Source organism: Nipponia nippon, unplaced genomic scaffold (genome assembly GCF_047370975.1).
Source record: "Nipponia nippon isolate SJK-2023a ecotype South Korea unplaced genomic scaffold, ASM4737097v1 scaffold_5, whole genome shotgun sequence".
Taxonomy (NCBI): Eukaryota; Metazoa; Chordata; class Aves; order Pelecaniformes; family Threskiornithidae; genus Nipponia; species Nipponia nippon.
This window is the reverse complement of record NW_028262369.1, coordinates 92,933,659-92,959,907: the sequence shown is the minus strand read 5'-3', so window position 1 is coordinate 92,959,907 and position 26,249 is coordinate 92,933,659. Positions and strand designations below refer to the sequence as shown.

The window sequence follows — 26,249 nt, the reverse complement described above, 5'->3', positions numbered from 1 at the left end:
CATGCTGAGCACAAAGCTGGTATTGTCAGTCTCGAAGACAGAAATTGTGTGGAATGCATTCCTCTACTGTTCGCGGGGGATTCAAGATTAACGTAACGTTAGTTACGTTAGCAACATGACTGCATCGTTCTCAGAACTATAAAGTCTCTTTTTACATCTTAGTTTGTGGTAAACTTCAGTGACTTTGTCAGAGTTGAAAATTGGGAGCAGTTATAATCTCTCTGAGTTCATTTTAATTTGCGTAAGTTTTGGAGAAAATAATATGATATGGATGAGTTTAATTTGAGAAATGAAACAGATCGAGCAATTCATTATCTGCTTGCTAATTGTAAGGTGCTATGATCAAAATCCTGAAAGCATAGTCAGTCACTTCTGAATAATTCTGCATCAATTATACAAAATTCATTGTATTTCTTGTTGCATATAAGATGCATTGGTTACATATCTGTCAATTCTTAATACATATGTAGCAAAAAAGATATTTCCTTGGAAAGAATTAATGAGACCTTTAATGTAGAGATTCTGTTGTCCTTGAAGTGGATCTCAGAAGAGTTGCTTTCATGGAAATAGTGCCAATAAGAAAGGATAGAAAATTCCCATGACTAAGAAATCATTTGAAACATTTTTTCAAATGTTTTGAATGCAGATCTTCTTATGTGGACATTTAGAAACAGGAGTCTTCAGTAATGTTGTCATTTCATATGATGATTTCAGCCGCAGGTCTGACGATCCTTACCAGGATTCGGAGAACCAAAAGGAGAATGACAGGTTTACACGTTAATGGCATTTCCAGCTCGACTACCCCATCCTGTAAGGGGCTTAAATGTCCACAGTTTCTTGTTAGACTGCAGACAGGAGCTACTTAATTTACAGGACAGGAGCTCAGGTTTAGCTCAGTCAGGCATTTTTTGGTCATCTATTTGAATTCTCTTTTATTCCATGCCGAATGTAATTTTGTGGAAACACTGTGAATGACAGCACTCCTGATCTGCACTGGCATAGAGGAGAGGACAATTAGAGCTCCTGACTTTCTGCATTTCTTAATACTGCTTCTGCCTTTCTTTTCTGCTTTTTGTTTGGTTTACCTCTTTCTCTGTGTTAAGTAAAAATAAATAATAGGTAGTATATGTCACTACACATGCTTCCAGCACAGGCAGTGTTTTCTGTAATTCTTTTGAATGCTTCAAAACCTTGGGAAACAAAGAAATGGTGTATTTTTCCTTTTGGTTCCCTTGCTTCATATGCCAAGGACTGTAGTTACCTTTGCAATAGCCTGTAAGGCAGGATATGAATGACTAGGTAGATTAATTGGTTTAAAATATGGATAAGTTTAATGATAAGTGTTTGCCTGGAATTTTGACTCCTGGTAGTGTGTGTGTTTTCTATACGCAACAGCAACCGTGGCCATACTGGGTCAGGCTAAAGGTCCATCTTTGGTCATCACTGACTTTCTTTGTACCTTTCCTTTTAGTTTTATCTCCATTTTTAGATGAGAAATCCTGAAGAGCCCACAGGATTCAAGGTATAGGGGTCAGCAGTAGGTTTTATAGAATATGTTCATTTTTGTAAATTACTGTTGAGCACTGAATTTATATTTTTACAGAACTTTAACTGTAGCTTCCATCTCCTGCAGTTAACAGCAAGTTCGGAAATTGTCACTATTAGGTAAACTTAGGGTTTTCCCTGTGCACAGTACTTTACATTTATATTATAATTAAAAAGAAGCCTGCCCTGAAAAATGACATTCTGTGTCATGAGAGTTGGCCAGTGAGTTAATTATACACTTACTATATAATTCTGTATTTGTATTAATTATACACTTCTTACTATCACAGGGAAAAGTTTCTTTTCAAGTAGTTGAGATATATGTTAATCCTCGGGGTTCAAAATACAATCCCTTGTGCTAGCGTTTTCAATATTTGCAATGTAGAGCAGTGTTTTCCAACAACTGACCCATAGAATTTTATTGCTTATTGAGTTTTAAAGTCTGGAATCCACCAATATTGAATATATGCAGTGAGAAGCGTATTGGATTTTTTTCTCCCACATTTTTACGGCTTTGGACATTACTTTTAGTGAGCATCAGAAAATGTATTATGGGTCTCTGGTTTTTGGACAGAGGAGTAAATGATGAGAATAAAGCTTTCATGTCCCTTCCAGAGAGGATCTGTCTGTCATGTAACCTTATGAATTCACAGAGATGCTTCATTTTCCTTTGGAGGCAAATTTGTGTGGGGGTGTGTACGTAGATGCAGTTTCTGCAAGCATCAACACGTACGTGCAAATCACTTTCTTTATCAAGCTGTGACCTCCATTCTTATTTGCCTGAAAGTATTTTTAATTAAAGCTTTCTTACTTTATTTAGAGATGTGATGACATTTTCCACTTGTCTTGGAACATGTTGGTTCTGAAGGAAACCTTGCAGTTTCTCTCCTATTCTTATCATACAGCTAGGCTGCTTAGATATTTGGGTAAGATTTCCTGTAAAAAGTAGGTGTACATGTGCTGTATAGAGCCCATACAGTGCCCCCAGCCCTTCCCAGAATTTTTAAGTGACACTGTCTTAGATTTTCTATGCATGTGCTGTACAGTGGATTTGCCCAAACACTATGCATATACTTGCAATGAGGAGTAGCTATGAACATGCTATTGTACACCTGGAAAACTTGAAAGAATGTGGAAAGATCACAAAATCCAAAGAAAACATTTTTTTTTTACAGGAAAGAGAGATGTGCCATTAATGTGTGGGAACCGTACAGCTATAAATTCCACTTCTTTCTGTGTTCTTCTCCTATTTTTCTATATAGCTGTGAATTTCTTACATAGCTGTGAATCTTTATTCTTTGAGGGTCTGCGTCAGCATGACATGCTGCAGTTATTATTTCAGTTTCATATCGTTGACGCCTCAGGAAATATTTTTCACTGATCAGATCTATCTGTCTCTTTTTTTCTCCCCCTCTCTTTCCTCTTTTTCTTTGTTCCTAATACACTTGCTGGAAGTGTTAGAAGAAGCAGGCCGGCTGCTCTTCTTTCTGGGGTGTTTGGAATTAAGATTTCTGATAATTTTAGCTGTTGTTCAATACACCTGACTTAGAAAGCTAACATTTGGAATATAAAACCTTCCTTCTGTTTACCCTTCCACTTAATATTAAATGAATATTTCTCAGATCATGTAATTTAAGGGGTTTTTTTCCTACAATGTTGAGTGTTGAACCTAAAATAGAATCACTTCTTGTTGGCTCAGAAATTATTTACTATGTTTTTTTCCCCCTAGCTACCAGATTCAGAATATTTCTCCTATTGTTACTTGCACATTTGTTCTCCAACCTATGTTAGCCATAATAAGATAAGTCCCACTAGGAAAAAGAATTACCATTCCTTTATTGATGTTTCAGAGAGCTATACCCGCAGCCGGTACCGGCCCTCAGGATTTGGTACGCACACATTTCATTAAAAATAAGGAGGAACAGTGATATTGCCTATTGTTGATGACATCATGCTTGGATTTCTGTGTAAATTTTAGTGAATTTTTTGGTGTTTTGTTAACATATTGGGAAAGCAGTTTAAAGCGCAAATTGAGCCTAGGTTTTGAGTGTTGTTTTGCGTTTGCATTTCCTAGCATTAATGCTTTCCATCTCCCTGATAAAAATGCTTTTTCATTTGCCACTTTACCTTCTTCATGTCAATTACTATATATTCTTGGATAGTATAAATGTAATTTAGGTGTAAATGGTGTATTTTATTTTGGCTGTTGCCACAAAGAATTTACAAACCTTTTCTTGTTTATTAAAGAAGGCTAAAAAAGCCCAACCCAGCCACACCGAGAATGACTGTTTTAATGTCACTTGGGGTTGTAAATCAATATCCATTTACTATTCAGTTACTGCTTGCATTTCCCTAGGTAATAGTATAACACATGTAATGTCAATGCAGTTTGGCATTTGTCCTCATTAGTATGGCAAAGGACACTTTTTTTGCAAGAGTAAGCAAGCATCATGCCATATTTCTGGCATTTCCTGCAGAACAAAGAAGGAAAAATGTGATCAGTTTGTGTGCAAAAGACGTGCAGCACATCTGATGCGGCACCTCCGATGCTTTTATAAATGAAATCACTTGAAAGATTAGGCCGCATGTAATTCTATCATATACTATTGATTACAGTTGAAATGGAAAGCTAGGGGTGGCAGTGTAGCTTTATGAGTTCTAATTTATTTACTACTTAAATCGTTTATAATAAATACATCATAAATATATTTAACAATGTCAACAGTTGAGTTATAGGTCAATAGCAATATAGCAAATAATACTTGTGATTATATACACATGATACTTGTCCTTATGCATACTTCCCTATACATTTCTAATCTCTCATATATATATATATATATATATAATTTATTGCTTACCATTTCAAATCAGAGTACCATATACATTAATTATACATTAGAATCCTGTTTTATAATTGTTACCTATGATGTATGATTTGGTGGTTTGGTGTTTGGCCTTAAACAATTAATTTAACCCTAAAATACAGGTGCTTCTTACAGGTTGGTGAGAAGGTTGTGGATACTTGAGCTAGCTAGAAAGCCAGGGATAGGAAAAACGCAACTACGCTTCACTCTTTGTTCAAGTGATTGGTGGAAAATCTTGTTTTCTTTACCACATGAGGATAAGAAATAAAAGTTGGCAAGTGCCAGCCACTTGGTAGGTTATGTGAAAGGTATTGCAGGTCTCAATTCCCTACTAATTGGAGAAATGGCAGTCTCACTAGAGAGATACTTCCAAGGGTGGACAAATACCATTTTTAATTATGTTTTATAGCTAAAACAATGTAGATGAATTCTGGGAAAATGGGAAGCATGAGTAATCTTAGAGTTTCAAGCAGACCCTTTGCAGGAGTCCTAAGGTGACCTGAGATAGTTCTCCGGGGTTCATAGCCCCTCGGTTCCCGGCCCCAGTGCTCCCGCCAGAGCATTCAGCACACCCTGTCTTTGTTATCTGTTTCTTGAAGAAGTGTTCTGCACTGTGGAATTGCTTTGTCACAGCACTTCAGCACCAAAGGTACAAGTTTAAACATTCATAGGATTTTTTTTTTTTTGTACTAATAATAGATCTTTGTATCTCCATGTGAAGAGACTGTCTCCTGCTTGAGTCAGACACTGGGCTGTCGGTTTGTTTTCTGACAGGGAAGTGCAATTAAAACTCTTGTCCCTTTTGAAGTTAGCTGGTGAGAGAGACCCTCCGGCTTCCCAGAAGCTCCCTCTAGACTGATTACATAAACTATTTATTACTTGGGAGAAAGCGTGATAGGGATTTAGACTTTTTTTTTTTTTTTTTTTTTTTTTTTTTTTGAAGTGTTTGTATTAGAAACATCTCTGTTACTGTCTATATATACAGAATCCTTCAGGAGAAGCAGACCTTTTTGGTTAAGTAACATGCTCTGCAGAGGGGCTTTTAGCGATTCCGCAGCCGGTGTGCTCAGGTGACGTGAGAGCTGCTGAGGGACCCAGAGGAGCGGGAGGCAGTGGACAGCATGTGAAGGTAGGGATGGGGAGCAAGGTGGTAGCAGGCCCTGACAGGTGCTGGGGAGGACGGTGACCAGTCACCCGGACTGAAGAAGGGTCATTGATGGGACCTGCGAGACAGATGGCGAGTTGCAGAGATGGGCAAAATTAATATTTAACAACACTAACTCAGCTCAGTTTGGGCTAGCCATGACACTGCTCCTGCCAGCAGCATCTGTAGTGTTCCAGAAACGTGTCCCTACCTCCTCAGCCAAGATGAGCAAGGCTCAGCAGAGAAGAGGTACAACACCATGAGACACCGGCTTCTCTGGGAAGGGAAAAAATGGCATGAAAAAGGTGGTACCAGTAATTCCCAGCTCCTGCAGGAGTGGGGAGGTGGTTCAGCCTTTGGCTGGTTCACAGAGGAACCTAAGGAGAGGGCAGAAGAGTGGAAAGAAACCTGCAGCTCTGGGGGGTGAGAGAAGCAGCTTGTTTTGGGATCGCACTAGAATGAGCTACCAAGGAGGGCCAGAGAGGAGGATTGTACATTGATTTTAATCATAATATTGTATGTGTTGTGACCACTGGGGAGGACCACTGAATATGCCTTCTTCCTCCCATACTGATGAATACTTTTTTACTCAACATTGTACGCTTCAGGTGAAATGAGAACATTTTTACATCTCAGAATTGGAAGTGAAAGGACTGTAATTAAAGGAGAGGGCGCTGAGGGGAGTTGGTAGAAATAATATATGAAATCAGGGCAAAGTTTTAGGGTCAGAATTAGTGAGATGCATTCTAGGAAAAGATTAGGAGCACAAATCAGCTGAAATTTAGTTACTGGGCTGGAAATTGTGTTAAAATATCTCCACCTAATAAGCCAAGCACTGAAGCATCCCCTGTGTTTTGTTTTGTTTTTGTTTTTGTTTTTTTTTTTAGTTTCTACAATAGATTCAGAAAGAGATTAAAGTCACATCATCAGCAGCAAATTTTCCTTAAGCCATAAGATTACTGCTGCTTTTGGTGAAATCCTTGAAAGCAGGGACAGGACTGTGGTCATGTTTTTGAAAACCCCTCTTAGCTGCACTGGTGGGGACAATGCGTTTGGATGAAGTGGAGGAAAGCTGCCTGCTGACTTCTATTATTCCTTTCCTAGGACTGAAAAAAAAGCATCTTAGGAAAGCTTTTTTTTTTTTTTTTTTTTTTTGTTAAACTGTCACAGCATAAAATCTTGCATAAAAGAAATCTTAAACAGGGACATTGGAGCTATTTGAGAGCTGTGTAATGAGATGGCAGTCCAGGATGGGCACCTTGCTTTATGTACAATGCTGTTTTATACATGAAGCCATCTAATAAGATATATGTGTCCTTTAATTAAGGTTTCATGTACAGTGTAGTAGTAATGAGGGAATATGATGAAAAGAAATGGAAAAGGAAAGAGCTTTATTTACCACGCTGAGAAGCCTTTATCATATGGAAATGATCAGAATTTAAATTTTTATCATCTGTCACAATTTGCTGCTGCTTTAATTAAAATAACACCAAGGATGTGTACAGTGAGTCTGGCTAGATGTGCTTCGTGCTCTTAATGACTGTCAGATGGGAAGGCAAGGGGTACAGAGAGGGCAGGGCTGCGGGAAGATCCGGAGGGAGATGGTGCCAGATGGCTAGGCTTATTTTATTAATTTAGATCTCCATTATGGCTTCTCTGTTCTTCATTTCTCCAAAGGATAGGTTAGTTTAATGGGAATCATTTCACAGCCACAGAATGACATGTTTAACTCTTTGGAGCCCATAGCACCGCATGAAAGTGTGTGTGCCAGTCGTGTGTCCCGTCAGCGGGCCACCTCCGCCAGGCCCCGGCTCCAGCCCAGGTGCTGAGCCCACAGCAGCCCTCCCTCAGGTAATGTGTTGAATCCTGCTGTCCTAAACCGCTTCCAGCTTCTGATCGTTGCAGCAAAGGAGCGCCAAGGCAGCGTTTTGAGCCATTTCTCTCCTGTTACCACCTCACTGCTCAGGCAGGGGCTGTCCAGGCTGCTGGGCTTCACCACATATTCTGGGCTCATCTTTTACATCTGCAAAACCTTCTGTTTAGTAGCAAGTAGCCTCAGTTGTCTTCTTGCAGCTCTTGGGTGCCTGGATACCCAGAAAGCATAGCAAAGTACTGAGGAAAGTGAATTTAAAAGATTTTTTTCTCTTCGGTTTTGTCTTCATGCAGGGTGTGCTCAGTTACTGAGGTATCTGCCGCCTCCCCGTGGCTGCTGTGAAAAGCTGCACACAACTGGAGAGTGATTTTTAAATATTATTTAGATTTAGGAATTTAGAGATAAAAAAAGGAATGTTGTCTTCTGAAAATCTGTTTGGCACAGTCTAAAGCAAGAAGCTACTGAGGCGTTTGCATGAAGAGCAGGTTTTTTTAATTTCTTCCCTTTCTCTGTCCACTGTGATAACAAAGGAGCTTTGATTTGTCAGGTCTTCTGCATCATCAGTGGTTATTGGATTAGTATTAGGAACAAAATGAGCTTGTTTTCTGTGATTCAATGAAAAAAACCACAAAACTTATGAAGAATTTCTTGTTCCTGAGTCCTCTATAAAAAGCCTGTTCATTAATTCACTTTATGAGTCGATTCAGAAATCTGTATCACATTTAAGTCATTCTTGGATTCTAGGCTAAATTTGCAGCTAGACTAATTTTGACCACAACCGTATAACCGGAACAAATGGCAAGGTGCATTTCTACATACCGTGAGTTTAGTAACACATGCAGGAAAAAAACTGAATTCACTCCAAAAATCTATGGTACATGCCATGACAAGAAAAAAACCATACCAGCTCAAAATATCGTGCCACGTAGAGGATGAAATCTTGCACTATAACATAGGAATAAGGCATAACATTTTCAAGATTCTGAATTAATACTTGGACTTTTGAACATCTGTATCAATAATTTTCATAATTGTATTGGGATTCATAGTTTTTTTCCAAACTATGTGAATTTGTAATTGTTTGCAGGTCCATCCCCCAGAATCTCACAGGTGTAAGAAATCTGCATTTTGTCAGCCCAAGGCTGATGATAACATGACTTTTGATGGCAAAGTAATTTATGCAGTCACCTCCACTGGGTCTGCAACGTTCGGTTCTGTGCTAATGACAAAGCTTGTGCTTTGCTGAGGAGGAAGGTGAAGACAAGAGGCAGGGATGCCTGGGAGCTCTGAGTAAGTTTTTGCAGAGTCTGTGGGGTGATGATGAAATAAAAGATCTCATGTAGTCATTGAGCATTGGCAAGTGAGATGCAAGAGAAACACGGTGTTGAACTGTCGATGACTCCATTGAGCACTCACCCAACACGTTGCCTGTGGAAAGCTGGGGCTAGCCACTGGCTGGTGCGGGGCTGAGAGCACCTCAGGTCTGTACACCCCTTTGCATTGCTCTTCTCAACCCCTCCTCACTCACCAGTTAGTGAGTGAGGGGCCTTCCCGCCCTTGGGAGCATCACGAGCAGGTGTCCTTCCCACGCTTACTGTTACAAATGACGAACGTAAAAACCCAGCTCTCTCGTCTATGGGAAGCTCGCATTCTGTATGATAGTATGGGGATGGCACCCTGAATGCTAACTTGGCAGGTAGGGGTAGAGATGACTAGGTTGATGGAGCATGTTATTCTGCTTCAGATTATTCTGAAGTCTTACACATATGCTGTATATTAAATATTACATAAAATAGCTAATAAAATATTAGATGAGATAAAATCTCAAGACCAATCAGAATTTGTCAGGCTATCAAAGTTAAGTCTCTGGGCATGGTGAACATACATTTTTGAGAAAGATACACAAAATTTAGAGGCAGTTCTTTGACAAGGATCTCAAATTTCAAGTGTTTTTTGCAAAGCTTATCCAGACTTTTGGAGCTTTGCTGTCATTTCAGATCTTCTGAAAGCTCCCAACTTTCCTTGTTAGGCTTGACAGTAAGCAAATATTCCCAGTCCTTCCTTACTCCTTCCCTAGCACTCCCAAAATTGCCTGGGTATTTTCCAGTCATTTTGTTAAAATAATTTTACAAATGCTTTTTATCCTACCTTTACCCAGTGCTTGAGTTCTGTGTTCTCATTGCTCCTATTTTACTCTCTTTCTCTCAGTACGTTTTGTCTTAATATTCAATATTGTACCAGGATGAGAGAGAATGAGCTCATGACTGAGTGTGAATGAAGTAGACTTTGAAAATTATATGACATAAAAAATTGTATAAAAATATATTGAATGATTTATTTAAGGATGTGAGTACATTATAGTAGTAATCTAATTCCCAGTATCTTCCTAAGCAGCTTTCAAAACCATTTTTTGATTTCTTTGGGTTTTGAATTGCTGCTAAAATAATGAAAATGGATGGAGCTGATGATGAATCATCATGACAATGTTTACTATCAACGGGGATTTTTGCCAGAGTGTTTTAATCAGTAACAGGGTCCCAATGGCACTGGCCCACTTAGACCTGCAGATAAAAAAAAAAAAGTTCTTGCTATTTCCTTTGTTTATACTGATGTTGCAACATCTTAAATTAAAGCTTCTATTAAGGGTAATAAATTAATCTCTTTCAAAGCTCTGCGGTTAGATGGCAGGCAAGCACGCTAAGCACGCGCTTGGGTTTCTCTGCGTAGCCCCTGGGCTGATGTACCTCCAGGCGGGAGAAGGCACAGGGACTCCCTTTAGGCACCTTATTGCGATGCCGGTGTTTCAGCGCCCAGAAGTGTTTCCTCCCACGCCAACCAAACACAAAATAGTTAGGCGAAAGAGGTAGGTGCCTCCAGATGACCTTTTAGAGAATGTATGTTAAACAACTAGTTGCTCTCATTTGCCCTACATAGGCATGCAGCTTTATGTTGAGGGAGCCTAGGGACCCCGTGTTATACATTCAAATTAATACAGAAATAATTTTCCAAAGTGGGTATTTCTGTAGCTGTGAAACAAAAGTCCATGGAAAATTTGTTTTCTAAGGAAGAGCTAAACCTGACTTTGCACATCAGTGTCAAAACTCTTATGGATGTAGCTTGAACCAGACTTTACCTTAGAAGAAGGAAATGAAACACAACGAAAGCAAGCGCAGAATCAGAAACAATATTAAATGGTTCTTTCTCACACCAAAAATCAACCAAGGTGTGGTAAGTGGGATTCTACTCTTCAGCCTTTATCCTGCATGTGGGGACTTCACTCCTGATTGCATTAGGCACCAGACTACTTGGCAGTCTGCAGTCAGCCCTGCAGGTATATAACCTCCTCATTCTGAGGAGTTTGGGTCAATTCAAAATTTGTTGCTTGGAACCGTCATTAATTATGTTTGCAAAAGCAATTGCAGATGGCAATTAAAGCAAAATAAGCACCAGCTGTCGTGAAAGTCATAACTCAGGAAATCTTTTTCTCAGGTTGTGTAGTTCAGTGGCACAAATAATTGCACAATAACTAGTACTATTTGTCATTTAATATATGGGGCATGACCAGAAGACTTACTAATGTCTGACATCTTTTCTTTCAGGATGATTTTCTGTATAGCGTCTCCGTTTTAAGTGGAATCCTTTGCACTGTCTTGGCAGTAATCAAATTTATGCTGGGAAAGGTCCTTACAAGCAGAGCGCTGATAACCGATGGTAAGTGTGAAGTGGATCCTGCCGCATTTATAGGCTCTTCCTGGAATGTTATAGACACAGAGGATATGAGTGACCCCCACACAAGGACAACTGTGAAAGAGCATTGAAATAAGGCGGCCGCTGGGAAATGGAAAAAAAAACCCAAACCCCAGAACAGTCTGTGGTATCGCTAGCCTCTTGCGCAGATACCTCAGCTGAGACGGGTATGTCTGGTGGATGTCAAACAGTTAATGTGTGGATAGTAAGCACTAATAGAGAGTTAGAGGTAGAGCATATAATGAAGTAGGTGTGTATTAGTCAGAGGTTAGACTACAGAGGGGGGATATGACACCAATTTATATGGCTTAGGTTAAGTCACGTCTGTCCTCACTGCCTACGCCTGATAAACAATTTCATCTTTACAGTTAAAATGAAGCAAGTCTGTTGCAGAAAACGCCGCCCTGCTTTGAGCAGGAATCACAACCATCATTCATGCATACCCGCTGTAGACGTAATTTGCCACTGTAGTGCTTTTCCTGCCACTCAGGAGAGCTGGTGGAGCATCGCGTGTGTAAAACACAGCCTTGGCCTGCCTAGGGCCCTGCACTCCCGTGGCCCTGCCGGCGCTGGGCACAAGGTGAATCTTGTCCACTATATCCTTAGAACACCTCACGGCCACTGCGCCGTTGGCTCAGGTGTGTAGTGCCTGACTGTTGCTGTTTTCAAAGGTATGTGTAAAGGCATGTTTTAAAAGCAGGTCCAGCTACTCCTCTTACTGACAAGGCTCAAGCTTGTGCATCTTCAGAAAGCCACGGGGATCTGCTCTGCAAACAAGTGAGGCCGCAGTGATGGCGGAGATTTCACAGCACCCTACAAATCTCTACCAGTTTTTGTCTGCAAGCACAGGACAGTTTTAAATACTCTGTAAACATACACAGTAGGGTGTTAATGATTCATGGCTTGGGGTACATAAATTATTTTACTCTGCTAAAGATTTCACTTTAAGGAAATTCAGTTTTCAGCTTACTCTAGGGATACACACCATTGCTTTATTTTAAGTAATTTAAACATAATCAAAAAATTTTTGGTGATGTGTGATAACACCTATTATGAGTATTTATATTTTATATCGCCCCACTTACATAATAAATACTTGATGAGTATTTATATTTTAAATAGAAAATAAGCAAAAATGGAATCAAAACAGCAGTGCAGGGAGAACAACTAAGCTACTGCCTCCCTGCATTTGTGATTCTCTCCCAACAGACCACACTGTTCAGCGATCTTATTCTTTACTATAGACTCTGCCACCCTAGACATTTTGAAGCTAAAAGATCTCCAACCTGCAAAAAGGATTCTGGAAAGGATCCTGGGAACGACAGACCAGTGAGTCTGACTTCTTGCGCTGTCGGAGTGTAAGTGGGACACGTCGGCCGTTTCAGAACTGTGTCTAGGCAGGCAAATGATTAACCCTCCCTTTAAAAAAATGTAGCGTGTTTTTGAAACAGAACAGTTTCTTCAGACAAAATATTAGCTGAGAAATTCCTGAATAGCTCTGAATTGGTCTCCCGTATGACACAGAAATCTCTTCCCCCATAATTACATCCTCGTGCTAATTATATTGCTTCTGAGCTGGAGATTGCTCATTCTTTGATTAAAAAAATTAGGGAATAAAGTATACAATTACCTTGGTCTGGTTTTTATCTCTCTGTTCTCTCCTTCAGAACTACTTCAGAAAGCGTAGGAGGCTGATGTTACCATATGTGGTTAAATATCTTCTTTCACAAGATATATTTACATATATACTTGATTTATTAACAATCGGGGGGAGACAATGTGATTCAGCAGCTGAGACAGATTTAGCACTCCCTTGCATATCTTTTTTTAGTGTTTTCTGTTTCCTGCTAATTTACCTCCTGCGATCACTGGCTGTAGACCAACAAACTGTTTTGAGTAACAAGAGCATACATTTTTCTTCCTGAAAAATAAGTTTATTTCCAAAACAGCAAATTCTCTCTCATACGTGTCAACCTCTATGAACGCGTGTTTTAAAGAATAATTTTGGCTTAGAGTAGGGCTTGACAACAATGTCTCTTTAAAGCCTAAATGTAGGAATCCTAATCAGGCAAAATGTTATTTGTACAATTTTTTTATAGCAAATCTCGTGGCCTTTTGGATAATAAACCCAGCCATTTCCTATCTTGAATTTTGTAACATTTCGGAGGACAAATGCAGATGTGTGACAGGTGATGTCAGCCAGCTTTCCTGTAGGTTTTCGATACCGGTTTCTTTCCCAGATCTAGCCACCTGTTTCTTCCTGTGCTAGCCTTATGCACAGAACGTGGTGTCTGGATTAATACCTGCAGCCAGTACATGAGTTCCTGCCACGCCAGCAAAGAAAGGTTTGGCCGAATGACAGTCAGGAAGAGAAAACAGTTTCCTTTGGAAGTGGCTTTTAGATCATTTGGAACCGTCAGCCAATAATGGCACGAAAATATATTATTCCTACCTTTTGCACACCATGCTGAGGGATTGTGACTTAAGCTGGAGCAGGGGAAGTAGCACTGGTTTAAATTTATAGTTAATTAATTTATACTTAATGTTCTTTATAGATACACACACATGATATATTTCCTTGACATGTATTAGCAGTATAAGTGTTATTGCCTGGGAATAAAAAAGGATTCTTCTAGACTAGAGTGTTGACAGAGTAATTATGTCTATATTGGTTTAACTATACTGGTATAATGAATCCAATAATCAGGCATTTACATGCAACGCCTGCGATACCAATTGTAGCATCCACTGCCACAGTCCAAAAACACCCCCAACCCCTTTTCTTTGTAGGGCTGGAAGCCTGAAACCTTTGTATGCCCCGTTCTGCCACAGACTTGCTAAATAACACGTGCTTTTTCTGTGCCAGGGTTTCCTTTACATTCAAGTACCTGCTGATGGGGAGCTGGTGAATCTTAATCACACTATCGATGGCTTATACAAGTATTTCACCTACAGGGATACGTAGGAAAGGTCAATTTTTAGCTACATCTTTCAGAAAGACTTAACATGATTTAGGTAAGGACTTTGGCTGTGAGAGGTCTGGATCAAAGGAGATCATCAGGAGTAAGTGTCAGGTATGTGGTTGCCAGTCGTAGGGAATTGGAAAAAAAATGGCTAAGTACTATAAGCGGCAGCTGACTAGAGTTGACTCGCCAAGCAAAACAGAATATTTCAAGTTCAATTTTTTCATATGTTAACTAGGTTAAATAGTATCTGTGTATCTACCCAATGAATGCATTATCAGTGGCTTTTTATTTGTAGAACAACAGTGATGTCTTTTGGGTTATTGAGAAAAAAAAATCAGAAAAAGGGAATTTGGGGAAAAAAAAAATGAACACAAGGAATGACTTAAAAAAAAAAAAATCCTAAACCAATAACTAATCAAACAAGAGTTGGAGGAAAATGGCATTAATTATTCCAAAAGCTGTGGGAGAATTTTGAAGGGACAATCTTGGAGACAAAGAGAAAGGGTTTAAAAAAGAAAGAGGAATCTAAAAGGATGTTCATAAAAATTGTGAATAATTGATACGAAGCTCCAGTGATATGTCTAAGGCATAAATGGAAAATATTCCTAGCATTATCCTGTACGTCTTTCCTAATGCACTCAGCAGTGTATGCAGCTGTAAGCCGTAGTGCCAAATACATGTAAATAAATATATGGAATGGGGTAAAAAGCTTCAAGAAACACTACTGTGCAAAACCATTTTCATTTTCATGAGCTCCTTAGGTACACTGGACTCCAGTTTGCTCCTTTTCAGGGAAAGTGAGAGCCTTAGGGTACCTTACCAAGTGGCCTTTGAAGTCCTAACCGGGCTATTTGCACATGCAGCAATGGCACCTATCATATGAAGAGGGTCTCTGGAAGATAACTGGGCTACAGCAGTCACACGCAGGGCTGCAGCCAGCCAGCCGCTCTTTTACAGCTCAAAGATGCTTCGTTCACGACGATAAGCTACAAGAGAGATAAGTGCTCGACCGTCAGAGTCAACATGCAGCAGGTCCAGTATTTTGAAGGAATATTGCTGTTTGGAAAACTCTCTGGTGGCACTGGTATAATAACGCCTTGTCTCCCTACAGATTACCTATTCTTAAGCAAGATGGTTAAAGCAAATTCCTTGAGATTTGGTTCTTCCTTTAATTATTTTTTTTTCCTCTTCTAGGTTTCAACTCCCTTGTAGGTGGAATAATGGGATTTTCCATCCTTCTTAGTGCAGAAGTTTTTAAACACAATTCTTCTGTCTGGTATCTGGATGGCAGTATAGGAGTTTTAATTGGACTTACAATATTTGCCTATGGAATCAAGTGAGTATCTATCTCCTGCTAGCAGGTATTTCGGTATGTACAGCAGATGGGCTGTCTGTTTAATGTAATAAGCCATTGCTCTTGAAGGCTTCTATAACTAACTCCAGTAAAATCAGTCACTGGAATTTGTTAGACTAGCTGCCAATACTGAAGCAGAGTGTGTGGAAAGGGATAAAAGATTGTGTGTCACATCAGTTGGAAAGAAGCCAGGAGTTAAAAAGAAATTGGAATAATTTTAGAAGACTTTTGTATACCTGAATTTGGAAATACCAGGCTTGAAATATTTGAAAAATAACCACAAATCTTGGATAAAATCAGTCCCTGTTGCTTTTATGGCACATTTCTAAGCACTGTTTTTTTCCGAAGAAGGTCTAGTTTAAAGGTAAGGTGCCCAAGTTTAAAGGTAAGATGCCCAAGTTTAATCTGTAGTGATTTCCATCCTAGTCCTACCCTATAGCAACTTCTGCACTGAAGGTTAGCCAGTCGTGTTTCAAATGTTGTTGCTATTGAATTTTAAGATGCTTTCTTGATTCACGACACCAGAAATAGAATAAAATCAAATGAAGCTCTGCCACGCGCTTCACGGCTGCCATGATTTCCCTTAGCTGCGTGGAATCTAACTAGAGGGTTTTGCGTTTCATCCTGCTTTCTGCCATAAGAGAAAGGGGGAGATGGAGCATCTTAGTTAATTGGAATTGTGCCTGTTGAGAAGCAGACCTTGGCCGGGCTGCAGTAAGCCTTCATCTGGAAGCTGTGTGGGTTTTTTAAACTCGGAAAATTAAATTAACATTTTAATGGAGAATACCATTCTTGGAAAAATCACTATAATCACTATTTCCATTGTAAAACTAACCGTTCTGGAAAACTGTAGAGGCAAATCCATACAGAAGTATTTATTTAACATACTACACGGCATCAGAAACATTATGTACAGCCACTGAAACTCATACTACATACATGCCATCAGTCTGCTCGACAGTGCGCTCGGCCACTGTGTTACCGCGACACAATGAAGGCTAATGAAGGATAAAACTAAATTCAGTTTTGGCAACTACCCGATTTTATAGTTTGTGAAACTACTGCAATTCTCCTCTACTGTTCGATACCTCCTTCCAGCAGCCTGGTGTGAAACAGGTTGCTACAACCATCCCTTTCCCACTAATCCCCCCATGGCTTCTCCAGCCAAAAGTGACGGCTGCTGTGCCTTTTGATTTCTGAATGCATCCAGGCTTCCTAAGGGACAGCCCCCCTCCACGCAGCTTGCTTAACACTCCCGTTTGGGCAGAATTAATTGTAGGGCAGGATGAATTCTGATCGGGAGAAAGCAAGATAAGGCTCTTACTACATCTGAGTTCTTTTTAATTCATAAAATAATTAATATTTATAAGTAAAGAGAGCAATCCAGTCCCAGGGCTTTCCCGCGTCCCTGCATCACCACTCTTGTGCTTTCCTCTGCAGGTTGCTTATCGATATGGTGCCCCGTGTAAGGCAAACGCGCCATTATGAAATGTTTGAGTGAAGATCACACCGTCTCCTCTGTCAGGACTGTAGAACTACAGCATCGTACATTTTGGCAAGTGGTGCCAATGGTATTTTCCTAAATATGCAGTTTGTTTCCCGTGGTCTGTTTTTGCTGAAGTTTGTTTTAATGGGAAATCTCTCTGTAAAACTGGCATATGTGCACACTGCTTGCAATTCAGCGAAACAGCAGCATTTTTTTTTTTTCCAAGTATGCTATTGATTCCTGTGACAATAGAAAACATGCAGTTTGCAGTTTTAACCCAGCTGCCATGTTGTATGTTCCAGAGTGAAAGTGTTCTTAATGGTGTGATAAGCCTGTGGGTAAAGAAGTGCCAGTTTCAGATCCTGTTTTCTTTTCCCCTGACCTGTATTTTCCCAAACACGTGCTGTAACAGAAGTACAATCCTTGCTAACCTCTTCGGCTAACCGAGCATCCTATGTAGAGTCTGGACACCAAGAGCTGTGTTGCTTAAAACACTTCAGTAGCTACTTCCCCCCCGCCATTCAAATAGGTGCACAGAAAGAGCAGGTACAGACCTTTCTGTGATCAGAGAGAGACTTCATGTTAATCCTAAATTAACTGAAACTATACCTCTTCAATTTAAATTCTATTTTTCTTAACGAGACACTGTTCATAGCTTTGCATGGACCAAACAAGCACACACAGTATTACTGTACAGACCAAAGCCAAAAAGTCGTGCAAGGAGGAGGAGCTGCTTGAGGAATGGGATTTTCATCTTCTGTTATACTATACGCAGATGTACCGGCGTGTGTGACATTGTGGTTGCTCTGTAGTCTGATGATGGCACAGCAGTGGCTCGATCTGGTGGTGAGATACAGATCTATTTATTAGATTTAGATTGTCCTGTGAAGTGTTGCTCACCTTCCATCACACATCTTCTATATTACTTAATAGCAGGTTAAATTATCAAAGAATCTTGATGTATAATGAATAAAACTGTTATCTATTTTATACAGTATCTGTAAGTAACATTTGAAAACTATTTCCAGAATGTATCATAGAACAAAGTCTTCCTGTATAGCAGCCTATTAAACTGGATTCTCTGGCTATATCCATTTTCTCTTCATTTTATATATTCCAGGTTGGTTTTCACAACACAGAACCAGTATTGTTGCTTCTGTTTATCACAGGTGGATAAAAAAATAGACAGTCCACTGGCGAGTTTGGAATAGGAGCACGGTAAGTAGCCAAGTAGTTAGAAATGGGCATTTCTGACTACACGACAACAGGCCACATAAACTAGAGCAGATGTACAATTAGACTGTTCAGTCATTGATGTACAGTGGGGACACTGACTTTTTTTACTGGTGCCTTGTGATGCTAAAACTGTATTTCCCATCATGTCACTTAGCAGGTTCTCAGCCGGATCCTTGAGGATCTAAAAAGCCAAATGCAAGTGCTATGTGTAGGAGGAGGCCACCCAAAGGTTTCCCTGACCTGACAGCGCCTATATGAGGTGCACGGTATTGGAAAGATGACACTCAGTTCCGCTTGAAACAGGAAATTCTTTACGGCAAAATGAATTTTGCTCTGCTGCTATAGTTTGTTTACACGTGTTTTGGATCAATTAAGTTTGTATAAATGTTTGTGTGCAAACTTTATAATATTGTTGCTATCAGTGCTGATGCTGCTTGTGCCTTGCTGTCACAGCATGATGCTAGAGATCATCGTGTCATTTAGCAGTAGGACGAAAGTAAGTAGGAGGCTTGAGAAGACAAAGGAGCTACTCCATAAATGCATTCAGCAAGGACTCCGGAAAGGCTGTAAAGTGTCGGAGTCATCACTGTACTCAGCGCAGGTGGATTTTTAAATATCAGACACCACCCACCCCAAGACCCTTTCTTCCTGCACAAGTTCCTAATTTGTTATGCTTTTGCTTAGTCCTGATACTTTCCCGTTATGCTGCTTCTCTAACTCACAGTTCCATGAAGTGAGCTGTGGAACAGGTATTTCCCCACTGATTTTTTTTGTCAAGCATCTTCACATTTTGTCAAACATCTTCACATGAAAAGCACTGATGCTTTTGTCAAGCATCTTCAGCCTCAGCATCATAGAACCAGAGCCTGAATGTAACTATATTGGACATTCCATGGTTTTGTTAGTTTTAGTGGTACTGCTTACCCTCTTCTGCCTCTCCAGGGGCTTCGTTACTGCTCCAGTCCCATTGCTGGTTGTTAGGATGACACTTGGGAACTACTGACAGTGCTGCCCCGCGGGGCCAGGCGCTCCAGCAGCCTCTTTGTAGCGGAGGCCAGCGCCAACTGCTTCTGAAGCAACGTGAGAAGGGGTAATTGGTTGTGGCAAGATACTTTTAACTCCTGATGTAACCTTTGCAACGCAGAAGTCATAGACGACTGAAAGTACGTAGGGCATTCCAACCAACACCCAGCTCAAACATTAAATAGTTCTGTTAAAATGCTGAGTGCGTATAGGAGCACGGGACTACGCAGATGTGTTCGTGCATGAAGCAAAGCTAAGCCCTGAGTAAATGAAGTTTCACAATTCTTTCTGGAACTCCGGCATGCTCTTAGAGGATGTTTGTAAGTGCAGACTCCAGCTGCAGAGCCTTTGAAAAGGAGATGTGGTTAAACAAGTTAATCAGACTTTTTCTTATCAGATTAATTTAAACCAACTACAGAAACTTTTCAGTTACCACAGGTGCTTCAAAGCATTTCTGATATTAGCAGGTGAATACGAGAAAATAACTGAAATACTTGTGATATACTTAAAAGGAAAAAGACCAGGAGATAATGATACTCGGCAATGAAAGCGAATACGTGCTGATGAAGCCAGCTAGCATCAGGGAGACTTTGTATGGGTCGTGGCAATAGGAAAGAAGATAAATAACTGCTCATCCAATTTACTGAGACACTCTGCTCTAGCCAGCCTCCCTCAAAGGTAACTCCCTGTATTCGTTTTCTTTGCTAAATGTCTGTGCCAGTTGATTTTTCTAACTATGAGGTAACAAGTGTGCTTCCAGCTAAGCTAAGTGAAGGTGGACCTTTCAAAAGCTGAAATAGCTCAAAAGCACTGGGACGAATCACCTGAAACTCAGCACTGGCTGCGGTAACATTTTGCTTGGTGATGGCAGGCTGCAGAGGCGTGACAGCACTGCCACGTGCTCCCGGTTCTGCACAGGACCCAGGGAAGGAGCCTCAGTGTTCATACAAGGGACAACACGGGCCAGTACGGAGGCTGCAGACTGACCGTTATTAAAGTCTGGCCAAACTCGGAATTGCAAATTAATCCCTGAGAATGACTATGAATCTGAGCAGATGCTTTGAATTTGGCCATATCGTTCAGTGGAGACGGAAGCTACCAAAAACTCTCACAGTAAGGATTACGCCAGCTGCAGTCTTGAATCCCAAGCTGTGCCCTGCATGCACCAGGTAGCCATGAAGCATATTTTAATAATGGATAATGATAACGTTCCATTTCTAGCTAAAAGGCAGATTTTTTGAACCCAGATTGTCATCAGGAAATCGCTACACTAACATCCCTTCATGATTTAGTCCCATTTCACTCGTAGCAGTAGTAGGTAAGCATAAATAAGCATGATCCAACCATGGTGGAAAAATGGAGCCTCAAAAGAAGCTCCTTGCTGAAAATGGTGGTCCAGAAATGGACCTGAAGGAAGGACCCCAGATAAGAATGGGCAAATTCAGCTCTGGGTACACCTGCATCTGGGAACGTACCACAGAGGTCCCCACTGCTAATAATGCCCTTTGCATTGCTGCGGTCCCAGCTGCCCGGGAAAAAGCGTAGTCATTTCTGGCGTCCCTTTTTGTGCGCCAGCTTATGGAGCTGCTAGGTCACTAGCCAAATATTAACCTTTAATAATACACAAAGCAGGAACGTTTGCTCCCAACCTGGCAACAGATTTTTCCTAGACAGTCAAATTTATACTCAAGAAATGTCTTGCCGTTTTCTTTTGAAGTCTCTGCGGACGGGGTGTCGAACAGAAGGCCGCGCTAGCAGCAAGCTGCCTCTGCAGCACCAGCGGGAAGGAAACACTGAAGCTGCTTGACCGGAGATTATCCCTGGGTTGCACGGGCTGGTGCAGATGTCCCAGCCAGAGCCTGCAAGGAGGGAGGTATTTTGCTGTCCCGAGTCCGCTGCGCGTCCGTGCTGGGCGCACTCCCACCAAGCGGTGCTGTGACAAAGCCCTTCGCCCGGCCTCTGCCTCTGTTTATGAGGACCAGTAACTAAGCGGGAGTAGCACACAAAAACACATTCCTGCGGCCTGGCATGCGGGGCCAGGTTACGCAATTGGAGAGGATAATTAAATCAAATCGCAGCCAAGGCAGGGATATTTCCCTCTCCTGTTCCTCCCACGGTTGGGAGCTGATGTTTCCCTTTCAGCCATGAGCTCGGCATTTGAGGCAGCACTGAACGGTTCCTGACTTGTACCTGTTCGGTGCTACTCGCTGCGGTCAGCACGGCTGCACCGCTGGCAGCTCCAGCGAGAGCGGATCCCCAGTGTGCAGGTCCAGCAGGGACGGACGCAGGCACCAACGCAAACACCGAAAGCACGTTTTATCCAAGGCCTGCAGAGAAGGGCTACCCTCTTCTAAGTTAGTTTGGCAAGTAACTAGGAAACATCCCATTTTGTCAGCTAACACTGTTGCCATCAACCCCGGTATTCTTCTGAGCTCGCCTTTTCATGGCACAGGCCTTACAGGATTGTCACCCTTCACCTTGCCACAGAGCAGGCAGCGGAGCAAAGGCAACACCTATTCTAAAATGGGTGAGTGACAACAAGTCCCAGCCTCCTGCTCCGGGGCTGCCCCGTCGGGCAGAATCCTTGGGCAAATCGCATCAATTCCTCCCTCCAATGGAGGCGGGGGGGAATTAAAGCTAAGAGGGGGCGCCAGTGGTTTGGCAGCTTCCATGTCAAAGATCGGCTGTACCCATTACCCACATGGCAAGCAACAGTTGTTACTTGCTGAAACACCAGAGGCTGGTACCTCGGTACGTTTTCTTGAGAGGTGGTGTTATGTTTCAGCACTTTAGTCCAGCACTGCCCGCTTTGAAGTGTCCCTCCTCACAAACGTGCAGAGGGCAGGTGCCTTCAGCCGGCCAGCGCTCCTCCGTGGTCCTGCAGCAAGCCGCCGGGAGGAAAGACAGACCGCCGCGCCAAGGGTCCACAAGACAAAGCAGGACCTACAGTGAGATTTAACAGCTGGAACCTGTTCGGTGCAAACAATGGTCAGTTTTTAGGAAACAAAGATTTACTGCCAGGATTTTAGCTAAATGCAATCTCCATAATCAGTAAAATAATAAAATGTGCAAGTCCCAACAGCATAATCGTAAATAGGGGGCATCCTAAGGCAGCAACCCGGGATGCTCCGGCTCTTGCGCGCTGAAGAGGAAGCGTCGGTGCGAGGTGAGGCTTTTGAAAGCGGCACAAAGTCCCAGCAAAATCTTTCCATCTGTGGACGCTGCCAGGTGGAGCTCGACTGAAACCAGTCTAAGTGTGTGAGAGTTGAAGTATTTGAGCTCCCCCAATGCTCTTTCCAATACAGCTGCACGGCGTGTGTATTTTTTTTATTCCAAGTTCCAATTTTCATACATTTTTTTTTCCATTATGTGACTGCAACGCAGCCCACATCTGACTCCAGCTGCTCACCATTTTACAGATGTCTCCTTATAATGTCAAAGCTGAGCAATAATTAGGGGAATGAAACAGGAAGGAAAACATTCCCAAAAATAACCAGAATGAGGGACTGAATGAGCAAGTGTCCTCCACTAATGCATTTTGATGTTGGGAAACATTTAGGAATTGTGGTATGGTGAATAGCAACAGAGAACCAACACCATTTTCACCCATTTTCATCTGAGGTGAAGCACGGCAAGGAAACCCCCATAGAAAGGGGCGACTGGTGAAGGACAGTCTCCTGCTTAACCTCTCTGAAGCAGTAGTAAAAGGCTCTCGCAGAAGCACCGCGCAGCAGCAAACCGCTAGCCACACGTGCCAAACTCCCTAATTCTGGCTAGGGAACGGACTGGACAACGGGCCATCCAAACCTTCTCCCAGCCCGCAGGCATTTCACCTTCCCGCTTCACTTCGACATTTTTATTTATGCTACCGCTGTCCGGTGGTGTGTGTCATTCATTGGGAGAGGGAGAACAAAAAGGATCCCAAGCTGATAGCTACTGACTTCTGATTTTACATTGCTCAGTTACGTGTGGCCACATTTAAAAAAAAAAAAAAAAAAAAAGACCTACAACAAACCTGGAGAAAGGTATTTTTGTAAGAAAGTGAGCAGTTGCTTCTCTCCAGTGTAGGTTTAAAAAGGCCGTAGCAACTATGCTACAAATGGACAGTTCTGGAACAGATAAAAAAGAGCTGGTCTTCATTTTGGGTTTTTTGGGTTTTTTTTTTTTTTTACTATTCATTTGACTACTGCCCACCGCTCCCGCATTGGCCGTTCTGTTACTCTTGGACGCCTCCACCGAATCCTCGAAATTCCTAGCGGAAGCTGACAATGGCGGACCCTTCCCTTGGTCTCGGCTGGGCCAGCAAGAGCCGCGGAGGGCAGAGCGGGCCTTGCAGCAGGACGGGCACAGCGGAAAGAAACCGACAGCTCCGTGTCGGAAGTCTCACTCCGTGGACACTTAGTTGCACGTCTCTTGCTAGATGTGTTTACAACCCCCAAGGTGATTTAACTCCCCACTCCCTCCAAGACCCAGGTTACCACCTCCCGGGTGACGTGGTGCTCGAGGACATGGTTTAGCGGTGGCCTTGGCAGTGCTGGGTTAACGGTTGGACTCGATGAGCTTAAGGGTCTTTTCCAACCTTAACGATTCTGTGATCTGGGCAGGGAGGCCCCGGGCCCCCTCCGGCAGTGGCTCCGGCAGCCCCCGCGGCTCTCGGCTGCTGAAACCTCAGCCCGGCGCGGTGCTGGCTGAAGCACTGCAGGCGCGTAGTCCCCACTTTCACGCTTGACCTCTTGCTCCATGCGCGAGTATTTCATCCAGGCTCTTTGCACTTCAACTTGGATCTTGACAGACAACACTCTCTAAAGCTGTTACTTTACCACAACGTAGCTTTTGGTTTCGAACTCCATCGTGTATTGAGGCAGTAAGCCCTCTATATCCGTGTGCTACTGTGTGATTCCACAGGCTTCCTTGTGTGCCGGGAATTTCTAGGAAACTGAGAATTCCTAACTGCCGCTGTGGCAAAACCACCCTCCTAAAATGAACTTCGATTTTACCCATTATCCAGCCTGCCTTTAAAACGCACCGTAGTACAAGGGTAACGACTTGCCTGTTGCTCTCACGGCCAAGGCGTGGGGAGGTGGGAGCGTTCATGCTCACCTCCGAAGAGCCGGGCCAGCAACAGAAATGCCCGGCTGCCCAGCTGCAAGGATGAGCCACACAACTGCGATTTTGCATCGACAGCGGCTCCCAGACTTCCCATTTAAGCACAAAGCAATCATAAATCCAAATCACACAAGAAAAAAGTTTATTGAAAAATAAAGTTCTCCCTAGTTTTTTTCTACAACAGTGAAAACAAAGCATTTCTCTATGCCATTAAAGTACAGACATTTACTTTTCTTAAAAAAAAAAAAAAAAAAAAATTAAAAAAATCCCATCCTATTGAACCCCAGTAACTTGACAGTATCTGAACCACCGTGTTCTGTTCTTTCTGAATCCAACTGCTTGAACGTAATATAGTGGAACACAAGCGTTTAAATAAAACAAAGGATCAACATTTTAGGAGAGAATTGAAGCCAAACACAGGCAGTACCAGCCTGACCCTGAGAGTTCTCATGTACGTATAAAAACTCTCACCGACTCCAAATTATTAGCTGCAAAAAGCAGCAATCTCTTTATTTGTACAGATTTCGGCAGGGCTTTTTTCACTGGAGAGTGCTACAGGGGTTATTCAGCCTTTGAGCCCCTTCGCCCCCATCCTGCAGGGGATGGCCCAGACCGGAGCCCGGAGAGCTGCCCCCCGCGGGACCCCCGCAGCGCTCAGCCCCGCAAGCTGCGGGGGTCAGCTCCTCCGACCTCAAATCCGCTTTGTCAATATTCCCTTCGCTTTTTCTTTTAGCTCTCTTACAATCTTCAGGGTAACTTTCCTCAGAAAATTTATTCTTTTTTCCTTTGGTAAAAACTGCCGTCTCCTCCTCCTCCTCTGCTGTATTCCTTTGCGAAAACCAAATAAAACTGTGACTTCTTAAAAACGGCTTTCGCTGCCACTGTACTGCAACAGACCTGTTAATGAACGTAACGGATTAGTTCTGGGTATAACCCTATTAAAATTAACTGCCTTCAGACAGCGATTTAACTTGATTTATCGTGTACCTATTTGATACTTCAAACTACTTTGCAGCTGCTGGAATGCGAGCAAGGCCGCGCTGCGCGCGCTTCGCCAAGTGCCTGGCTGGCTCCGGTGAACGCCGTGGCGTTATTTACGCGCTCTCCTTCCAGCCGAGGAGTTCGCTGCCTCCTGCAGGACCCAGCCTCCACCCTGAGAGCGGCCACGAGCGGAGCAGCACCGACCCAGGGCTCAGCATCTGCAAGCCGGCCGGGCAGCACAACGCAGGCGTTTTCCTGCATGGGGACGCAGCCGCGCGTTGCCGTCGCTGTGAAACGCCGGGAGGGCAGGGCCCGCGGTGCTGCAGGTCTGCGAGCCCTTACGGCAGGCGACACTTCTGTTCCCGCGCATAGCCCACCTTAGCGAAACGGCACCCGCCTTCCCAGCAGGGAGAAGGGCATCACCCGCTTGCTTACAACTGCATTTTTAAAAGCAGTTTCTGTGGGTGGGAGGCAGAGTTTTTACTCTTGTTATCCAAACTTTTGAGGACTTGATTTTATTTACCCACTTACTAGACAGGTGGCTTAGTGCTGTTGAGAGAGGTCTGCTGAATTAAAACATCCTATTGGTTTTAATTATATGAAGATGTAAAGGATGACGCCCATAAAAGCGAGACACACTGGCAACAGCTGCGCTTTGTTATTTTTCCCTGGAAGAAAGAACATGAACGATGCCCCACATCCGAGGCATTCTGGGGTTCAGCCTCTGGTATTTTCAACACATTCCTGCAGTAAACATTTTACACTGGATACATAGAGTTTGCTCTTTACGCATTCCATTTAAATATAATATTTGGAAATTACAAACTAATTTTAAAAAAAAAAACAACCTATAGAGCTGCTTAAAAATATGAAGACGAGATTTAAGTCACTGCCCGTAAAACAGTACATGGTGGTGTTACG

General features: G+C 42.3%; 2 protein-coding genes across 2 annotated transcripts in view; one reads left to right on the top strand and one right to left on the bottom strand.

The window, feature by feature from the left end:
• The window catches only part of TMEM163 (transmembrane protein 163), a 105,063-nt gene extending 86,993 nt beyond the window's left edge, over window positions 1-18,070 (top strand). The window contains exons 6-8 of the mRNA XM_087732479.1: window positions 11,029-11,140; window positions 15,337-15,478; window positions 16,937-18,070. Coding sequence (XP_087588605.1) covers window positions 11,029-11,140; window positions 15,337-15,478; window positions 16,937-16,997 — 315 coding nt within the window. The 3' untranslated portion in view covers window positions 16,998-18,070. The remainder of the gene's footprint in view (window positions 1-11,028; window positions 11,141-15,336; window positions 15,479-16,936) is intronic.
• Window positions 18,071-24,462: 6,392 nt separating this feature from the next.
• Window positions 24,463-26,249, bottom strand: part of MGAT5 (alpha-1,6-mannosylglycoprotein 6-beta-N-acetylglucosaminyltransferase) — a 131,635-nt gene continuing 129,848 nt past the window's right edge. Inside the window, exon 18 of the mRNA XM_087731579.1 lies at window positions 24,463-25,244. The gene's annotated coding sequence lies outside the window, so the exon portion shown is untranslated. The remainder of the gene's footprint in view (window positions 25,245-26,249) is intronic.